Raw genomic sequence first — 16,151 nt, 5'->3', positions numbered from 1 at the left:
ACATAAACAGAGCAGTCAACCTTGTGCGAACGCAGTTAGCTCGCTTTATAGACTGTCTTTTACAAACAAGCTGTATGCACGCATTCCTAATGTCGTGTATTTACGGTCAAAGAACTCCTAGCCGAGGCACTTAAGTTAGCTCAATTGCTAAGTAGTCAGGTGGAAAAAAATAAATCTGCAATAAAGATCAGGACCAAACTAAGAAGTACGCCTCGTCGGGCCTTCGAGTAGAGGTAACGCAAGCTATGCTAGTTAGCCACTACACGCAATGCTAGCTGCTTGTTCGATTTATAACCAGCCGTTTGGTTGTTCAGCAGGAATATTTAGTTTAAATATCGGTTAGCCCACCGCAGGCTAGTTAGCATTAGCTCACGTTGACAACAGCGTCGGGTAGTCGAGCACTGCAGAGGACAATGCACTGTTAAGCACCACAAAGCAAAATACGGCATTAGTCGGGCCTGTGAGCCCGCTACCAAGCGAGTAAGTTTGTTTATGTCACGACAGACAGCGGGAGACAGGCAGTACAATTAGCCTGGCTGCTAGTGTGGACAGGTACATTGTGCCTCGCGGCACACAGTGCGGCGTCGGTGCTTGATAACAGTTCAGCGAGTGCAAGCAATGGTGTCGTCGCACTGATGCACACACGTTTTTCTGTTGTCTTAATTTGAGCCCTTGTTATTGTTGCTGAATAAACAACCTACATATTGTTTCTGTTCATAGGTCGACGCAGGACAAACGGAGACATCATGTCTGAGGCTGACGGGAAATCCACTGCGCTGAACGGTAAATGGATCAGTGCAATAAAATAACTGACTATGTCTGCTAACCATAACTTTGCGAGCGGTCATGCTCGACATACAGTTAATCAGAGGACATGTTTGGATTTACCAGGTGGCTCTGAAGAAAAAGAACCAGAAGAAGATCAACACAAGGAGACAGACGCCTCTGGAAGCAAAGAGGGACAAACACAGCCTTCTTCTCAAGATGGTAACCCCATTCATTTCTTATGAATCGTATGCTGCTAACTTTGATATGGTGGAAACAATGCTACAATATGTATTTTAATTTTTGTTCATATTTAAAAGGATATGTATTTACTGAGAGGAACCAGTGCTACAGTTTACAGTAGTAGTTGTACACCTTTTTGTTGGATCTCCCAGTGAGATGGTAATGTCTAAACATCCTCCATGGCTCTGGCTTACCTTACTTCTGTAGCTCCCAAAGACACAGGAGAGGCATCTGGAGACAAGCCAATGTCCGATGTGGATGGAGAGATGGGGGGAAACAGAGAGAGAGAGGAGGAGGAAGACACAGACAGCATGGATGGCAGCGGTCTTTACTCCCTGACGGAGGACGGTGAAAGAGAGAGTGAGGGAGGCAGACGGGAGAGGGCGAAGGATAAAGATGGTGGGAAAAGGGCCGCTAGAAAGAGGAATAGACCTGGCGGTGGCACCAATCACTCCACCAGCTCAGATGAGGATGACGACGACGACGACGACGAAGAAGAACAGAAAGATGATGATGACGAAGACGACGATGAGGCTATGGAGGCCTGGCTGGGAGCAGAGCTCTGTGACCTGCGTGGCCCTATATGGCGGGCGATACCCTCGCTGCGCTCGAGGGAGATCGGCAAGGACTCGCACCAGTTTGTGAGGCGTGTGTGTGGAGCCCGTGGCCTCGTGCAGAGGCTGGAGCTCCAGGGCCGACTGGAGAGGCACACGGGCTGCGTCAACACGTTGCACTTCAACCCCTCGGGCACACGCCTGGCTTCGGGCAGCGACGACCTGCGAGTGGTTATCTGGGACTGGGCTGTCCGCCGTGCTGAGCTGGAGTTTGACAGTGGCCACAAGAGCAATGTCTTTCAGGTAAGGGGAAACAAAGAATCCTTGATTTAACAATGAGGGCTAGTGATTACTTCATGTTTATCTCTAGTAAATGATAGACACGGATTGAAGTGACTGAGTGAGTGGCTAATCAAAGTGACTATTGTGGTCAGAGACTTCTTCTCTTCTCCCTGCCCTTGATCTACATAGGCAAAGTTCCTGCCTCACAGTGGAGACTCCACCTTGGCCATGTGTGCTCGAGATGGTCAGATCCGAGTGGCCGAGCTCTCTGCCACACAGCGCTGCAAGAACACCAAACGGGTCGCACAGCACAAAGGGGCGGCACACAAGGTGAGTGTCTGTGTACCGTATGTGTATATGAATGTCTAATTGGATAGAATGATGATGCGATGACATTTTGGTCAGAACTGGAAGTGAACTGCACCTTGGCTGGTTTGCGGAGCCATATAATCGCTATGTGGTAATTCTTGTTTCTACTTGTTTTTGTTCCAGCTGGCCCTTGAGCCCGATTCCCCCTGCTCCTTTCTGTCCGCTGGAGAGGATGCCGTGGTGTTTGGTATTGACCTGCGTCTGGACCGTCCTGCCAAGTGAGTGATACTATTATTAAAGTTTGCCAAGTTCAAATTCAGTCACCTCTGGCAGTTTGTATTGTTGTTGCGCAAATCTCCTGTCTTTCGTTCAGTGCTGGTGGACATCCACTTTTTCATACATTCCTCTTTGCCAGTTTTCCTGTGTTTGCCATAATTCCGCCTTTCCAGAGGTAATATTCTTGTTTTTCTGTCTCCTTTGTTAAATTTGTGTGGCAGTAAACTGGTGGTTGTAAAGGAAGGAGATAAAAAAGTGGGGCTGTACACCATATTTGTCAACCCAGCAAAGACACACCAGTTTGCTGTGGGCGGTAGAGACCAGTATGTGAGGTATGAAGCTCAAGTTGTGGTGCTAATGCTGATTATTTCACTGTTAATGCAAAATGGCATCCAATGGAAATCGTACAATAATATTTGAAATTGTTGCTTACTGTCTCTTAGATGTTACTTCTGAATTCCTTTTTCTTTTCTCACTTCCTCTTCTCCTCACCCTCTGTAGGATCTATGACCAGAGGAAGATCAATGAGAATGATAACAATGGTGTGCTGAAAAAGTTTTGTCCTTCACATCTGGTATCCAGTGAGTCCAAAACCAACATAACCTGCCTCGTGTACAGTCATGATGGCACAGGTAAAAAAAAACTTTATGTTTAAAGCACTAAAAACATGACATTTAGATTTCCCTATCATGAGCACAGCGGAAATAAAGACATGTAACAGCTTGCATGCAGTGTGTATGGAAATAACTGAATACCCCATAGCATGATTTCATTTCCTTGCAATCAACTGTTTCACATTTATCTTTGAATTAATTTGGCTTATCCTCCCCTAATTTCTCCTTCTGTAATGAACATCTTTTAGAAATATTGAAAGTTGTGAATCCTGCATGCTTGTTTCAATGTCTTAAAACGCCCAAACTTTTGCCCTCGTTAGCCTTCCTGATGTAACCACAATGCAATATCAGGGACACTCAAACAGAATGGGGTCTATTCTAATAAAGCATGTGTGTGCTCGCATCTTTGCAGAACTTTACAGATTTAGAGCCAATTGCAGGAATTTACTTATGTCCAATAAAAATCAATTTTTCTGAGATCAACAATTTAGCTGAACTTGTCTGAATATCTAAAAAAGAAAAAAGTTCAGACCATCTTCTGCCTTGATGGCATTAAAGGGAATTAACAAAAGACTGTTTGACCTCTTTTTTGTCTGCAGAGCTCCTGGTCAGTTACAATGATGAGGACATCTACCTGTTTGACTCCAACCACAGTGATGGGGCAGACTATCGCCGGAGATACAAGGGACACCGCAATAACGCAACAGGTGTTCTATTTAGTTCCCAACAATTTATTTCAAAATGTAATCTTATGGAGTCCTTTTTTCTTAAAGTATACAGCTGCAGAGAGATTCTGGTTACCACACAGACGAACACTGTATCATCCTCCCTCATCTTCGCCTCTCTCTCTCTCTCACAGTGAAGGGGGTGAACTTCTACGGGCCGTGCAGTGAGTTTGTGGTCAGCGGCAGTGACTGCGGGCACATCTACCTGTGGGACAAGTACTCTGCTCGCATCGTCCAATTTATGGAGGGAGACAGGGGAGGAGTGGTGAGTCAAAGAGAGGGGGAATGACCTATCTTTGTCGGGTTCAAAGATGACTTAGGATAGGCTGTAAACAACAACTATTGATTATTAATGCTTCTGTAATCTCTTTTTCTTAGTGTTCATTGTATTCCGTTCCAAATTTTATTTTGATAAAACCCACTTGTACTGGTTGTATTTTTGTCTCTTGAGACATCTGTCTTAACAATATTGTTTTTAAAACTTCGGCCATCTTCATTTTGTTAATCTCAGTCATTATCTCCACCCTCGGCAACTACAGGTGAACTGTTTGGAGCCACACCCCAATCTTCCAGGTATGGCCACCAGTGGGCTGGACCACGACATCAAACTGTGGGCCCCCACAGCTGAAAGCCCCACAGGACTCAAGGGCCTAAAAGAGGTATTCTATTCTGCTCCATTATCTCTGCCAGGAGGTTCATGGGATTGGTCTATTGTGGGTTGCATGCTCCTGTTCGCCAAATTCACACGTTCCTTTGGTTTGTCAAGGTGATGAAGAAAAACAAGCGGGAGCGCGATGAAGACAGTGTGCGCCACGGTGACCAGTACGACACCCAGCTGCTGTGGTTCCTGATGAGACACATGAGGAACAGACGGCCTCAGAGGGTGAGCTCCCGAACTCTCCGACAAACGTGCATTTGTTCACTATGTTTTCGGGCGTGGAGTTGAAACCACTACCAGACAGGTAGTAACAAAAAAATAAAAATATATCCTATTGGTTACATACCGGACATTTAGGATCCAGAGTTTGTCTAAAGGTAAAGATATTTTTGACTCTGCTTTGATTCTTCTTCTTTTTTTTAATCTGGGCTTTGCGAGTCCCCCAGTTTTATGGAAAGGTAATACTACATTGCTGGAGTGCCCCTTTAAAAAGCATGCAGTTGGTATTACTCTTGGATTACACTGGTAATTTAGCACTGAAAATTTTGATTTGTTTGATTTGTAACATGAAGGACCAGGTTGACAAGATGTTTACATATTCTGTGTCTTTGATGCAGGCCCGCCGTGAGGGTGCAGACACAGACACAGATGAGTCCTGGAGCTCTCCAGATTCCTCTGATGAAGAGGAAGGAGGTCCAGACCACGTCCAGTGCATGTCCTCCTGAGCAACACACACGCACACGCACACACTTAGACATACATACAAACATACACATACATTTATTGCCCTTGAATTGAGGCACATAGGCAAACTATTGACACACTGGCACACTGACGAGCCACAGACTTGTTTTTGTTTTCTTTTTACACACATACAAAGTCACGGATACAAACACACTAAATTAAACATACTTTTGAAGCAGAGTGACGGAGCTTAACGCCTGGTTTTCCATCAGTTGTGAGTGTGCAAATGACGACTACAGACCGCGTACACACTTCCAGAATCCTGATTTTTGAGAATTGTACAAAGAGGTTTAGTGCGCGCTTGCGTCCCTATAAACCACTCGGAGGGCCCCTGCTTGTGCATACATTATCTATATGCTCTGTCTAGCCCCAGAACAATGTGCTGTGTGTGTGTGTGTGTGTGTGTGTGTGTGTGTTTAAGGCACCTCCTCTGTAGGCACCGTGTAGGAAGCTGTACATCACCAGCACCCCTCCCCCCCTCTCTCGTAGTGACACACCTCTTGCTCTTGAGCTCTCTGTGCTGATGGGGTTCAGCAGGGAGCAAGGGCTTAGAATCATACCATCAACCCATCCCCTAAATGTGACTTCCTTTAAGATCTGAACTGGTAGAGGGACACCCACAGTGTCTCCCCCCCCAACTGCATCGCCCCAGCCTCATACTGATTACCTGCCCCGAGCTTGTGCAGCTAGTTGCATTTTTTTTTCACACGCTTTCTCTCCAAGGACTACTAAATCCCTACATGCTGCATCACCCGACATGCTACTCCCTCCCCTCCTCTCTACATCACCCTCCCCCTCACTACTGAGTGCACTTTGAATCAGGGACGCTTTAGTTTGAGACACAGACAAAATGTGCACTGAGTGTGTGACTTGGGGGGGGGGGGGGGCTGTTGTATCCTTCATTGGAGACCCCACAGTGGAGTTTAGTTTATTCTTCTAGATTTCTTTTTTTTTGAGTGGGGAGATATTTTGCACTAAAATGTTTTTTTTGACTGAGGAAGAGGAGGTTTCTTTTGCTTCCACCAGCCTTTGCGCCCCCTCTTCTTCCTCCCTGACTCTCCATCTTTGACAGGAAATCTTGGATGGTGTTCAGCATGTGCATCGGGTAATGCTTGATGTGGGGCTCTGTTGGTGAACTTAATCATTTTAAAGAGCCAGAACCGACCTGGATCAAATCCCAATTTAAACAATTGCTTGTGTGCTAATTGAGATTGGAGTAATAACCACGTGGTTCCTGAAAATGCCTCTGCGACGCTAGCGGTGTCAAATCAATAGCTGAACGACGTCTTTCAAACAAACATTTGAACACCATGACAACTCAAAGAGGAGGACTGGGGGGGGGGAGGGGGCAGGGTCAATATGCTTGCCAGTAATTTGTTGTGTGAGAGCGATGAAGTCCAGCTTTTCTCATTTTCTATGAGAACTCTAGTTAGTTGAATTTATATGTACATATATAAATATATATTAAAACTGTAAAAACAACTTTAGCAAATGCTGTTTGACTTCAAAAGAAGAGAAAAAAAAAAGATGTCAAAACATTTGATTGGTATTGATGCAGAGGTTTATATTCTATATGAGGACAAAGTACTTTTAAAATCCAGAGAAAAAGAGTTGACTTGAGGCACCATTTTTCTTCAGTTTTTCCTTTTTGTGAATGACATCCTTCTGTGAGCAGAACAGCTGTCGAGTATTAAAGTTATGATTCTCTTGTTCAAGAAAAGAAAAAAAATCAAGACCGTTTCCTTTCTAGATATTCATCCATCATTTGAGACAGTTAAATCCAGATTTTCCCACTGGCTATTTTTGGCATCTTGTATACATAAGGCGTTTGATGAACAATTTTTTTGTCCACTGCCTAATATTGCATTCTACCAGTTAAGTTGGAAATGTGTACGATTCGTGCAATAAACAAAAAGACAGTGCTCTTGATGTTGTCATTTCATGGTCTGATTCTGTGTTGTATTGTTGTAACATAACGTATTCATGATTTTATTGCTTGATTGCCATAAGAGCTCCTATTCTTTATCTGTGGAGACTTTTGTCACCAGTTTAGCAGAATTCCAGAAACATTCACTTAAACGTTGCAGTTTCTGACAGCTCACACTAATAGTGAGAATTCAAGTTATTGATATTTGCCATTATTTGTTAAAGTGATTTCATATTGCAATTGAGAAAAGACAGATTTAAAAAAAATCAAAGTCTCTAAATTGACTTCAAGCAATGCCCCCCCACGACCTCTTGCATTACATTTCTTTCCTTATTAAAATTTCTGGAAGCAGAAGATCATTTAAGACCGGCTTGTTTCAGCCAATAAATGAAAAAACAAGCTGCCGAATGATCTTAACATGATGTTTTTATTTAACAGGTCTCCGAGTGGGAATTTAAACTCAATACTTGTTGGCAGATTCCCCACACTTGTTGCCAGTCACACCAAAATCTCCATCCTTGATCTGACATGAAAGAGCCTTATTTCACATGAACAAAAACAAACAAACAAATAGTTGACATGTACAAACAGTGGTGTCTGATCAGTAAATCTGACTGTGGTGTATTTTCTAGTTGGAGAACCTGAACTGACAGATTACAGTAAACTAGTTCTCCAGGCTGGTGTTTAGAACAAAACCAGTAGTAAAAAAAAAATATATTTCCAGAACACATTTCAGACACCTGTGAAACTAAAGAGAACACAGCTTCTTTCTCATCACTCTGACCTCGCATACTATCCGTCTCACTCACCACAAATGCAAAATGCTTTGAAGTCACACGGTAAGGAATTCCATAAGACAGCCTGAACATGTACATAATTTAGAACCGATGCAGCGCAAATAGCCCTTTACAACTCATCCCAATTCATGAAAGTCAAATATGATCACCTGAGATGGCTTCCTTGTAATACAAATAAAGCAAATATCCTTTGGAATGAGTTGCTTATCTGTACAGTGAGCTAGTTTAATTCTCTCAAACACAGGAGGAAACAGCTTCCAACCTGTTTCAGTCTGTCAGTTGGGCAGGAAGCCCTCGTGTCGGAGACGTGATCTAGCCTATCAGATACAATCCGCAATGACATCGTGCAGACATAAATATTAAAAGAGGCACTACCATGGGCTTTCACTTGTTGCCTCAATTATGCTCATGTGTGCACACACGCGCATACACACACATCACAATAAGAATCTGACAGCACAACAGTTGTGTTATTCCTTGTACTCCAGAAACTGCTGCAATCTTTTCCGGTGCTCTGCAGACATCTGAACAGCACTAAGGATTTAAAAAAAATACATACAAAAAATTACTCTACGTATGATTATTATTTTGAGGATTTGAAGAAAGTCAATTTTAATGACAGGCCTTACTTTAAGTGATTTCCAAAAGTCGTTGTTATCCTGTAGATGGCAGTCTTGAGAGTGGCCCTGAGAGCAAAGCGCAGTGTTTTGTGAGTGGATTCTCCCATGCTGCTGGCCGACCTGACGGGCTTACTGGAGGCATGAGGCAGCTTGAAGTGTCGATCTACTGCCTGAAAACGAGGAGGACAGGAAACAACTGCCGTCAGTGGGTGAAGGGATGTTGTGTCTGTGTCACTACGTCGTACAGCATCTGTACAATTCTCCGCTTCTCGTCATTTACATGCAAAAACACTTCAGGGCACTTTAAAGTCAATCAATACAAATGTCGATAACTGAATGTTGCACAGATACAGAGAAACTCTTGCTTATCTGGCTGACCCACCAGAGTTTCTACCATGTGGATAAAGGAACAATGTTTTATCGTGATTTAGATGAACTCGCCCCTCTACAATACAGCTGGGCTAGGAAATGAATGTAATCATTGTCGCTGCGCCCACGTGTGCTCTCAGGGTGGCTGCAGTAAACCATTACAGCTTACCTCTTGTAAGACCAGCATGCAACCGAGAATGCTGGGTAATGTAGTCTGTACAACACCAAACTGGTCTTCTGAGAAGGAGGCTTGAACAAGGTATGACAGCCCTGCAGGAGGATATTAGAGGAGATAATAATGTACATGTTGCATCAACAAGGACAGGTCGCATCCGTATCAAATGAAAATCAAGACCAACATCTCTTCCCACCTTCTAAAGCCCAGATGTGAGCCTGGCTGTCTGCAAACAGAGCTTGACTGGAAGCTTCCGGAAGCTGTAAGAGACAATGTTAACTTGTACGAGCTTTCTACTGAACAAGACAAATGCATCTTTACAGCAGACTGATGAATCAGGAAGTTGTTGGATTGGACAGGTTTGAATGAGACTACATCACAACATGCATGTGTGATCAACGGAAGATACGTGACCCTCAGGAAGCGAAGCAGACTAACCAAACTAGTTTCTACAAATAGGAAATAGTGCAACACAAGCACAATATCTGGTGGCGATAAACTCATCAGCACCTCACACTCCTGATATAACAAGATTTCTCAACATTTAATGGTACAAACAACAGTTTTTATAGTCAAGACAAGTAGGTTACACAACTCCTTAAAACAAGCTTTTAAAGTAATTAGTAACATTGTATCGTAACAGCTAGGGGGACTGGAAAAGAGCTACATTAGTAATGTGTGCACAACTGAGCCCAGATACAGGAGGTGAATTAGTGATGCTTGGAGGGTGAGGTTGTTAGGTTTAGTAAAACTAAAAGGAAATCTACGGTGTCAGATGAGAGCATGCAGGGAGCCCCTCGGTGTCTAAAGACGACAGCATGCACATGCCACACAGCCTTACCTTGTTAAACAAATACATTATCAGCACGCGTTTGGCCAAGAAATGTCTAACCTGAATGAGACAAGTATAAAGTTGTTTTGCTTTCAAAACGACACAGCAAAATGTAACACACGTATAGAAATAATGGCTTTATAGACTTAACAGAGGGCTCAACAACGATGACAAAGATGGACAAACACTCCACCAGAACAAAGGCAGATAATGTGACGGTTACATTGTAAAGCAGAGGTAATCCTCAGTAACCAGGCTACAAGGAGGTTCTTAATTAAGTTGACACTCCTTCTATCTTATTGCTCTGCCAGCACAGAGGGGATTGGCTTTGTCCATTTTCAAACATGTGCACTTGCTAGCCAATCACTGCATAACATCAGACAAGACCAACCCCTCTGTATGGCAACTATTGTTTGCCCAATGTTAATAAATGTTAAGTATGAAAAGCCTTTAGTCAATGCAGTATAAACACATTAGTATATCCATTGAATATTGAAGTACCTGATCTTTTCTGTTCTGGAGAAACAGAGCCAGGCGACTTGGTTTGGACGGCTCCTGCTTGGGACTGGGAACTGAGGCAGGGGATGCGGGGGGACTGCCATTGACCTGTGAGTCTGCACAGAGAGACGCCAAGTAAATAAGTGGGAACAAGCAAAAAAAAGCTCATATCTACTAATCAACCATCTGCTACTGAACTTATGCAATGATACCCTGACCTATAAGTCGACATCATGCCATACCAGACGTTCCAAAATCTCTGTTCAGTCATTTGAGGTGAATAAACACAGAATACAGAAAAAGTACAAAATACACCTCAAAATTGACTCAACATTAGTTTCAGAGCTATAACGAAACAGATCAAACGAGGTTAAACTTATCTTTTACCGGCTAAAATTGGACCTTTAAGTGTCTGTTTGATCTGAGCCTCCTCTCACCTGTGGGGGTGGACCAGAGCTTTGGGGCTCTCCTCATGATGTGTGGGCTTTGCACCGTGCCAAACCCTGGCGAGAATTGGTCCATAGGAGCAGTGAGCCGGCGCAGGGCGGGAGAAGCAAACGGGCTGTCCAGGTCAGGAGTGAATGGTGCCGTCAGAGGGCTCTGTGGGGGGCCGACAATGGAGCGTGCAAAGACGGAAGCGGGAGTCTTCATAAGTAAAGTGGGCCTCGGGCTCATCAGATCTTCTGGGCATGAGGTTACTTTAAGAAAGAAACCAATGAAATGATGAAGGGAACTGGGCATAAATAATGACATGTAATTATGTTTTAAAACAACATACTTGACGTCTCAGATGAGGTCTTCCTGTCACTCCCAGTAGACAGAGATTTGGCCCTGCCATTGGTTGCTACAGTGTCATGGTAGGCTATGAGTCTCTGGGTCAGATCAGCCAGCAGAGACAGACACTCCTGAGTGATGGCGTTCCAGTTGTGAGGATGACCACCTGGGAAAGACGAGAATGAAAAGCTAATTATGTATAAATACAATCTGATTATGCAGAGTGTATTGTTTTTTTTGCAAATAGTCAATCAGTGACCGCTCAAGCAAGGACCACTTGTCTGTGTAGACAAGAAGACAGACCTGGCAGACTCAGACCGAAGACCTCACAGCGTCTTGATGGGGAGTGTTGAGACAGCAGAGCCAAGTCCTGCAGAGCTAGGAACTACAATTTGGGAAAAGACAAGTTACAACACCCATATGTGATCAGCAGTGAGCACAAAGAAGAGGAGAATCATGCATGTTATCTACCTTCAATATCATTGGTTGCTTGTCCGTTAGAACTTTAGGAAGACACTGATGGGCATCTTCAGTAAAGGATGACTGCACAGGAAAACTGTAGACCTGCAGATAACAGGAAATAAAGTGGATGACATCATCTTAAAAGTCTCACTCCTCAAGTGTGCATTTAATTGAATATGTGAGATGAGCTCTGGTCTGGTGCTTTTCAGATACTTGAGAACTCAAAGCAATGACAACATTGCCCCCTAGTGTCTCTAAATAATTAAAAAGCAAACGGAAGTCGTCTCTGCAACACAACACTGTACTTTTAAGCCAATTACAGTCACAAACTGGCAATAAGCTGCGATTGTCAGAACTGGGCCAAGTCCATGCAATTGTATGGTGGTCACCACGGCCAGCTGGCACTGCGAGTAATCTTTAGCCTTTGGATGTGCTCAAGTCTGGTAAATTAAATGTTGATTGACAGAAAAACAGAACTTATTACAAGTTAAGGGAAACAGAGAGGGAAATGTGTAGAGATTGTACTTCAGCAGCACCGTGAGACCTTTGGTTTTTCAATATTAGGGATGTTTATACATTTTGTCTGTTATTGATTGACATACCTCAGTGACAAATATCCTAAAAAGCAGCAGTGTGATGTGCCACGTGAAGAGAAGGAAGCTGGCACTGATCCACTGGTGGTAGAGCAGGGAGAGGTCCAGCAGTCCAGCTACGCTGTCCAGAGGGTGGACAGAGCTGGAGGTGGAGATCACAGACATGAATACATGAATGCAGGCCAGGAAGCAGCACGGTGCGCCTGCAAGTCATTTTGTTTGTACAGATTGTATTGTATTTAAAAAAAAACATAATCGATACTGACCTGTTCAAATGAAGATTCAGTGTTTTACAAATCCATGCTTTTGGAATGTATCCTGTTAATAATAAAATATTTTGTCCATCACCTCAAACAACTTTGTGCAGCAAAGATCAAGAACAAAATAAAAACAACAATAAATAAAAGAGACTTTTTGGGAGAAGATCATGGAAGTTTTAACTCTTACAGCAGTTTGTTATAAGAGCTCTGTGTTACTGAAGTTTCCTTTGTCGACAGAGATCACTTACCCAAAAAGAAATACACAACAATGTAGTTCCTGACAGAGTAAAGTGCTTGAGCGGCGCTGCACTTCACCACCAAAGGTAGGGATCCTTTAAAGCGAAGGTATTTGTATTGCTGGGGGAAAATAACAGTGGGTTAACATCAACGATCATCATCCACCATTTAAAAAGGTGCCAGTTATTGTATTTTTCTTAAGTTTGGGCGAGCCTGTGTAACTGGAGATAACAGGGCTTACAACACTGTCAGTGTGCATGTTGATCTAAAATAAACACAGATTCTAAATGAAAGCAAATGGCAGTCTTTGAGCCAGGTGTGTCTTCAGCGACCACTGATGTATTTTTTGATTGAGTGATTACAACCCCATACCTGAACAGTGTGAAAAGAGACGTAGTTCATGTTGTAGATCACGCCAAGCAGACTGTGAGAGAAGCCAACAAAGGCTCCAGCCAGCAGAAGGAAGAGGTGATATTCATTCAGACACATCTGAGGGGAACCGTCAGTGCTGAAAAACAAATTGAGGAAATTAGACTGAGGATGAAGCAGGGAAGGCTCAACGCGACGAGTTGTACGTGACAGCTGCTCACCCATCAGCCTGTGTGCAAGGGTAGCCGATCGTCTCATATCTGCCCCCGATAGTGACAGCACAACACCAGGCCACGATTATTCCCATGATGCAGTGGGCCAGGGAGTTGACAACCTGACGAGGGTGGAGCAGCTGACCCAACAGGGCGATTTTTGAGCATGCAATAGTTGGGATGACTGAAGAGAAACAGAAAAAAAAACGACCAGTTACAACCAAAGGCTGGCATATGTGCCACGGTGTACAAACAATTTGCAATGTAAGCGTCATATTGATTGATTTGGCTAGGATTATACTGTGTGTAAAATAGTGCTAATATGTAATGATTAATTAAAAGACAGATTTGTAACAATAAAATACAAAAATTACTTGTTGTCCCCATTTATTGAGAGGGATCCAAACACTTTCTTCTTGCTGTTTGAATGTGTAGGTAAGGCTACAGTGTGATAATGCTTCAGTGTGTCCTCTCAGGGAAAAGCACAGGAAGCTTATTCATCTTTTGAGTCTTGAGGTTAGCTCGAGTTACTCTAAATAAACCCTGCGGCGCTTAAGGTGTATGAGCTGGTGCCAGACGTGTATCGCCAGCGTTTTGGTCTGTGCGATTTGATTTTGGAGCAGTTTAATTCAGTTCTTCCAGATCGTATTGTTAGATACACCAAACATAAGATGATGCATCATCACACACATAAACTCTGAACTGATAAGCTGATGTAATGCATCTTTGCTCTGATAAACTGAACACCTACTAAACCAGAGACTGGAGGACCTTGTCAATCAAGGAAATATTTAATATACATTTGCAGTTATCTGCCACCTACCTGTATAATACTCCAGGTTCAGGAACCCCACCATGATGATCACTCCACACAGCAGGATCAATGAGAAGATGGCACTTGCACACGTTAAGAAGGACAGGCATTCTGCATGTAAGAAAAACACAGTGAGATTCACACAACTTCAGACTGATGAAGAGTCAAATCTCACAATGAACGTGGTGACTGACCGGATATGGTCTGGATGGGGTGGAGCAGACTGAACCTGCTGAGGATTACAAAAACCACTGTGATGGGTAGCAACAACAGGACAGCCCAAGCAATACTGGCCACCGCTCTCCAGCAAATCACCTGAAAAGAGCAGTCGTCATTATTAGATACATAAATCTTTAACCCATCTTTACAGAGCAGTGGCTAAACAGACAACGTATTCTGCTTCTTAGTTGTCAATATGTTATAAAAACCGATTCCAAAAGGCCTCTCTAGATATTTTTGCAGACTTTTCATCTCTTTTCTCTTTAAAACCCTGTTCCAACATTGCCTACTCCCAAGATCTGAGATGTAAACCTGGGTGATATGAAACGCAGTAACAGTTTAATCAATACTTAGTTGGTCGTGTTCATCACTCCACCATGAGGAAAAAAATATATATATTTGAGTTAAAAGATCCTGTTTCTGAAAATGTAAACAAACAAAAAAAGGATCCAAATTTGATGTGATGTTTATCCAGTCAGTGCATTTTACATCCAGTTTAAAACTTAAGTGATGGGCAGCGTTAATTATTTTCTGACATTTAACAGGTTAAACGATCCCTTGACTAATTAAGAAAATATTAGGCACAGAATGTCCTAATAAAAGTAATAATCTGCAGCCCCAGGTGTTTTTGTTGTATTCTCTTTATTATCTGTTCTTCTCTTTTAAATCATTTACATATTGGCGTATGTTGTTGCTTTGCTGCTTTATTTTGTTTCAATTTTGTTTGTTTATTCGTGTATTTTTATCGCATCGATTAGTTTCATCTATTGTCCTGTTTTATCAGGGTTTAACTAGTTTATCTTGCCTTGTTATTCCTCACTGTTGAGCTTTCTGTTGTATTGCTTCGTCTGTCAAAGCACTTTGTAAACTCTGTTTTTAAAAAGGTGCCCTATAAATAAAAGGTATTATTATTCTGCGGTAGAAACTATAGAGCATCTGAATTGTTGTTACATATCTTACATGTTTGAAAGGAAACCAGACTTGGGTATGATGAAAACGCACTCAGAATTGTTCACTTGTATGATCTTAAATTGGATTAAGATGGGTCACTCGTAAAAGTGACTAACGGACACCCATTATTCTTTGCTTGATTTGGCTAATTTCTCTCTAAAAAAACTCACCATTATGTCAAAGATTAGTGGGAAAGAAGCTGTATAAGTACAGGTATTATACAGCTAACGTTAACGTAATCTGCTCTTGATAATTCTTTCTATTTTTTCTTTGCTCCGGTTTTTTTCTGTATAACGCGAGTAACATTTTAAGCTCATATATTGTGCAAGACTGTTGCATTTATCGTGTTCTTTAACTTGTTTTTGTATTTCTCTGAAAGATATATTAGCTACGCTACCGATGAACTAGCATAAACAGACAGGCTACTTAAAGTTAGCACGCTAGCACCCGCAACACGTCTTCTCTTTCATGAAAGAAGAATTAAGTTTAAAGACTCACCTTGCGGACAAACCAGCAACTTTGCTCTGTAGAAAACATGTTGCTTGGATAAATGGAGAGCCAAACAACGACAAGAATCTCTTCGGCTCTCCTGCTGTCAAACTATTTTCCACCGTTTCCCATATCGCGCCACATGCATTCAAAGGACCCTTGAAGGACCCCGATAAAAAGTTGTCCGTGTTCCTGCCTTTTGGCAGTATCACAGCCACCCGAATTTAGTTTAATTAACTTATTTAACAACAACAAAAATATGTATAAATGTCAGTCAGGCAGTACGGCCAATGCGCGCTTGATTAAACGGAATAAGCTCACAAACAATAGCTTTGAAAAGCTGCTTCAGTTAAATGTTGATCTATAAAGTTAGGTTTAGTTAC

The 16,151-nt window shown here is 42.6% G+C and overlaps 2 protein-coding genes across 2 annotated transcripts; one reads left to right on the top strand and one right to left on the bottom strand.

The window, feature by feature from the left end:
* dcaf8 (DDB1 and CUL4 associated factor 8) lies at positions 1-7,092 on the top strand. Its single transcript, XM_079173725.1, has 13 exons — positions 1-233; positions 721-783; positions 892-987; positions 1,216-1,865; positions 2,034-2,174; positions 2,337-2,431; positions 2,651-2,761; positions 2,931-3,061; positions 3,643-3,750; positions 3,903-4,033; positions 4,308-4,427; positions 4,535-4,651; positions 5,044-7,092. The coding sequence occupies exons 2-13, from the start codon at positions 747-749 to the stop codon at positions 5,149-5,151; spliced, it is 1,845 nt and encodes a 614-aa protein (XP_079029851.1). The 5' UTR covers positions 1-233; positions 721-746; the 3' UTR covers positions 5,152-7,092.
* A 419-nt stretch (positions 7,093-7,511) lies between these two features.
* Positions 7,512-15,914, bottom strand: ndc1 (NDC1 transmembrane nucleoporin). Its single transcript, XM_079172625.1, has 18 exons — positions 15,778-15,914; positions 14,304-14,424; positions 14,119-14,220; positions 13,305-13,479; positions 13,087-13,222; positions 12,726-12,834; positions 12,484-12,535; positions 12,227-12,359; positions 11,634-11,726; positions 11,466-11,547; positions 11,167-11,328; positions 10,826-11,086; positions 10,392-10,504; positions 9,900-9,950; positions 9,255-9,318; positions 9,053-9,153; positions 8,524-8,684; positions 7,512-8,428 (listed from the first exon to the last, which is right to left on the bottom strand). Exons 1-18 carry the CDS (start codon positions 15,814-15,816, stop codon positions 8,365-8,367), a joined length of 2,019 nt encoding a protein of 672 aa, XP_079028751.1. The 5' UTR covers positions 15,817-15,914; the 3' UTR covers positions 7,512-8,364.
* Between the last annotated feature and the right edge of the window lie 237 nt (positions 15,915-16,151).

This window comes from Pholis gunnellus, assembly GCF_910591455.1.
Source record: "Pholis gunnellus genome assembly, chromosome: 14".
In the NCBI taxonomy this organism is placed as follows: domain Eukaryota; kingdom Metazoa; phylum Chordata; class Actinopteri; order Perciformes; family Pholidae; genus Pholis; species Pholis gunnellus.
This window is presented reverse-complemented; position numbering and strand designations above follow the sequence as displayed.

Excerpts from the sequence above, each read along its gene's own strand:
- dcaf8 (XM_079173725.1), top strand. The coding sequence starts at position 747 with ATGTCTGAGGCTGACGGGAAATCCACTGCGCTGAACG. Across the intron at positions 2,432-2,650 it reads CGTCTGGACCGTCCTGCCAA|TAAACTGGTGGTTGTAAAGG; the intron begins GTGAGTGATACT and ends TTTGTGTGGCAG. Across the intron at positions 3,062-3,642 it reads GTACAGTCATGATGGCACAG|AGCTCCTGGTCAGTTACAAT; the intron begins GTAAAAAAAAAC and ends TTTTGTCTGCAG.
- ndc1 (XM_079172625.1), bottom strand. The coding sequence starts at position 15,816 with ATGTTTTCTACAGAGCAAAGTTGCTGGTTTGTCCGCAAG. Across the intron at positions 14,221-14,303 it reads CCCCATCCAGACCATATCCG|AATGCCTGTCCTTCTTAACG; the intron begins GTCAGTCACCAC and ends TCTTACATGCAG. Across the intron at positions 9,319-9,899 it reads TAATGTATTTGTTTAACAAG|CTTCCGGAAGCTTCCAGTCA; the intron begins GTAAGGCTGTGT and ends TGTCTCTTACAG.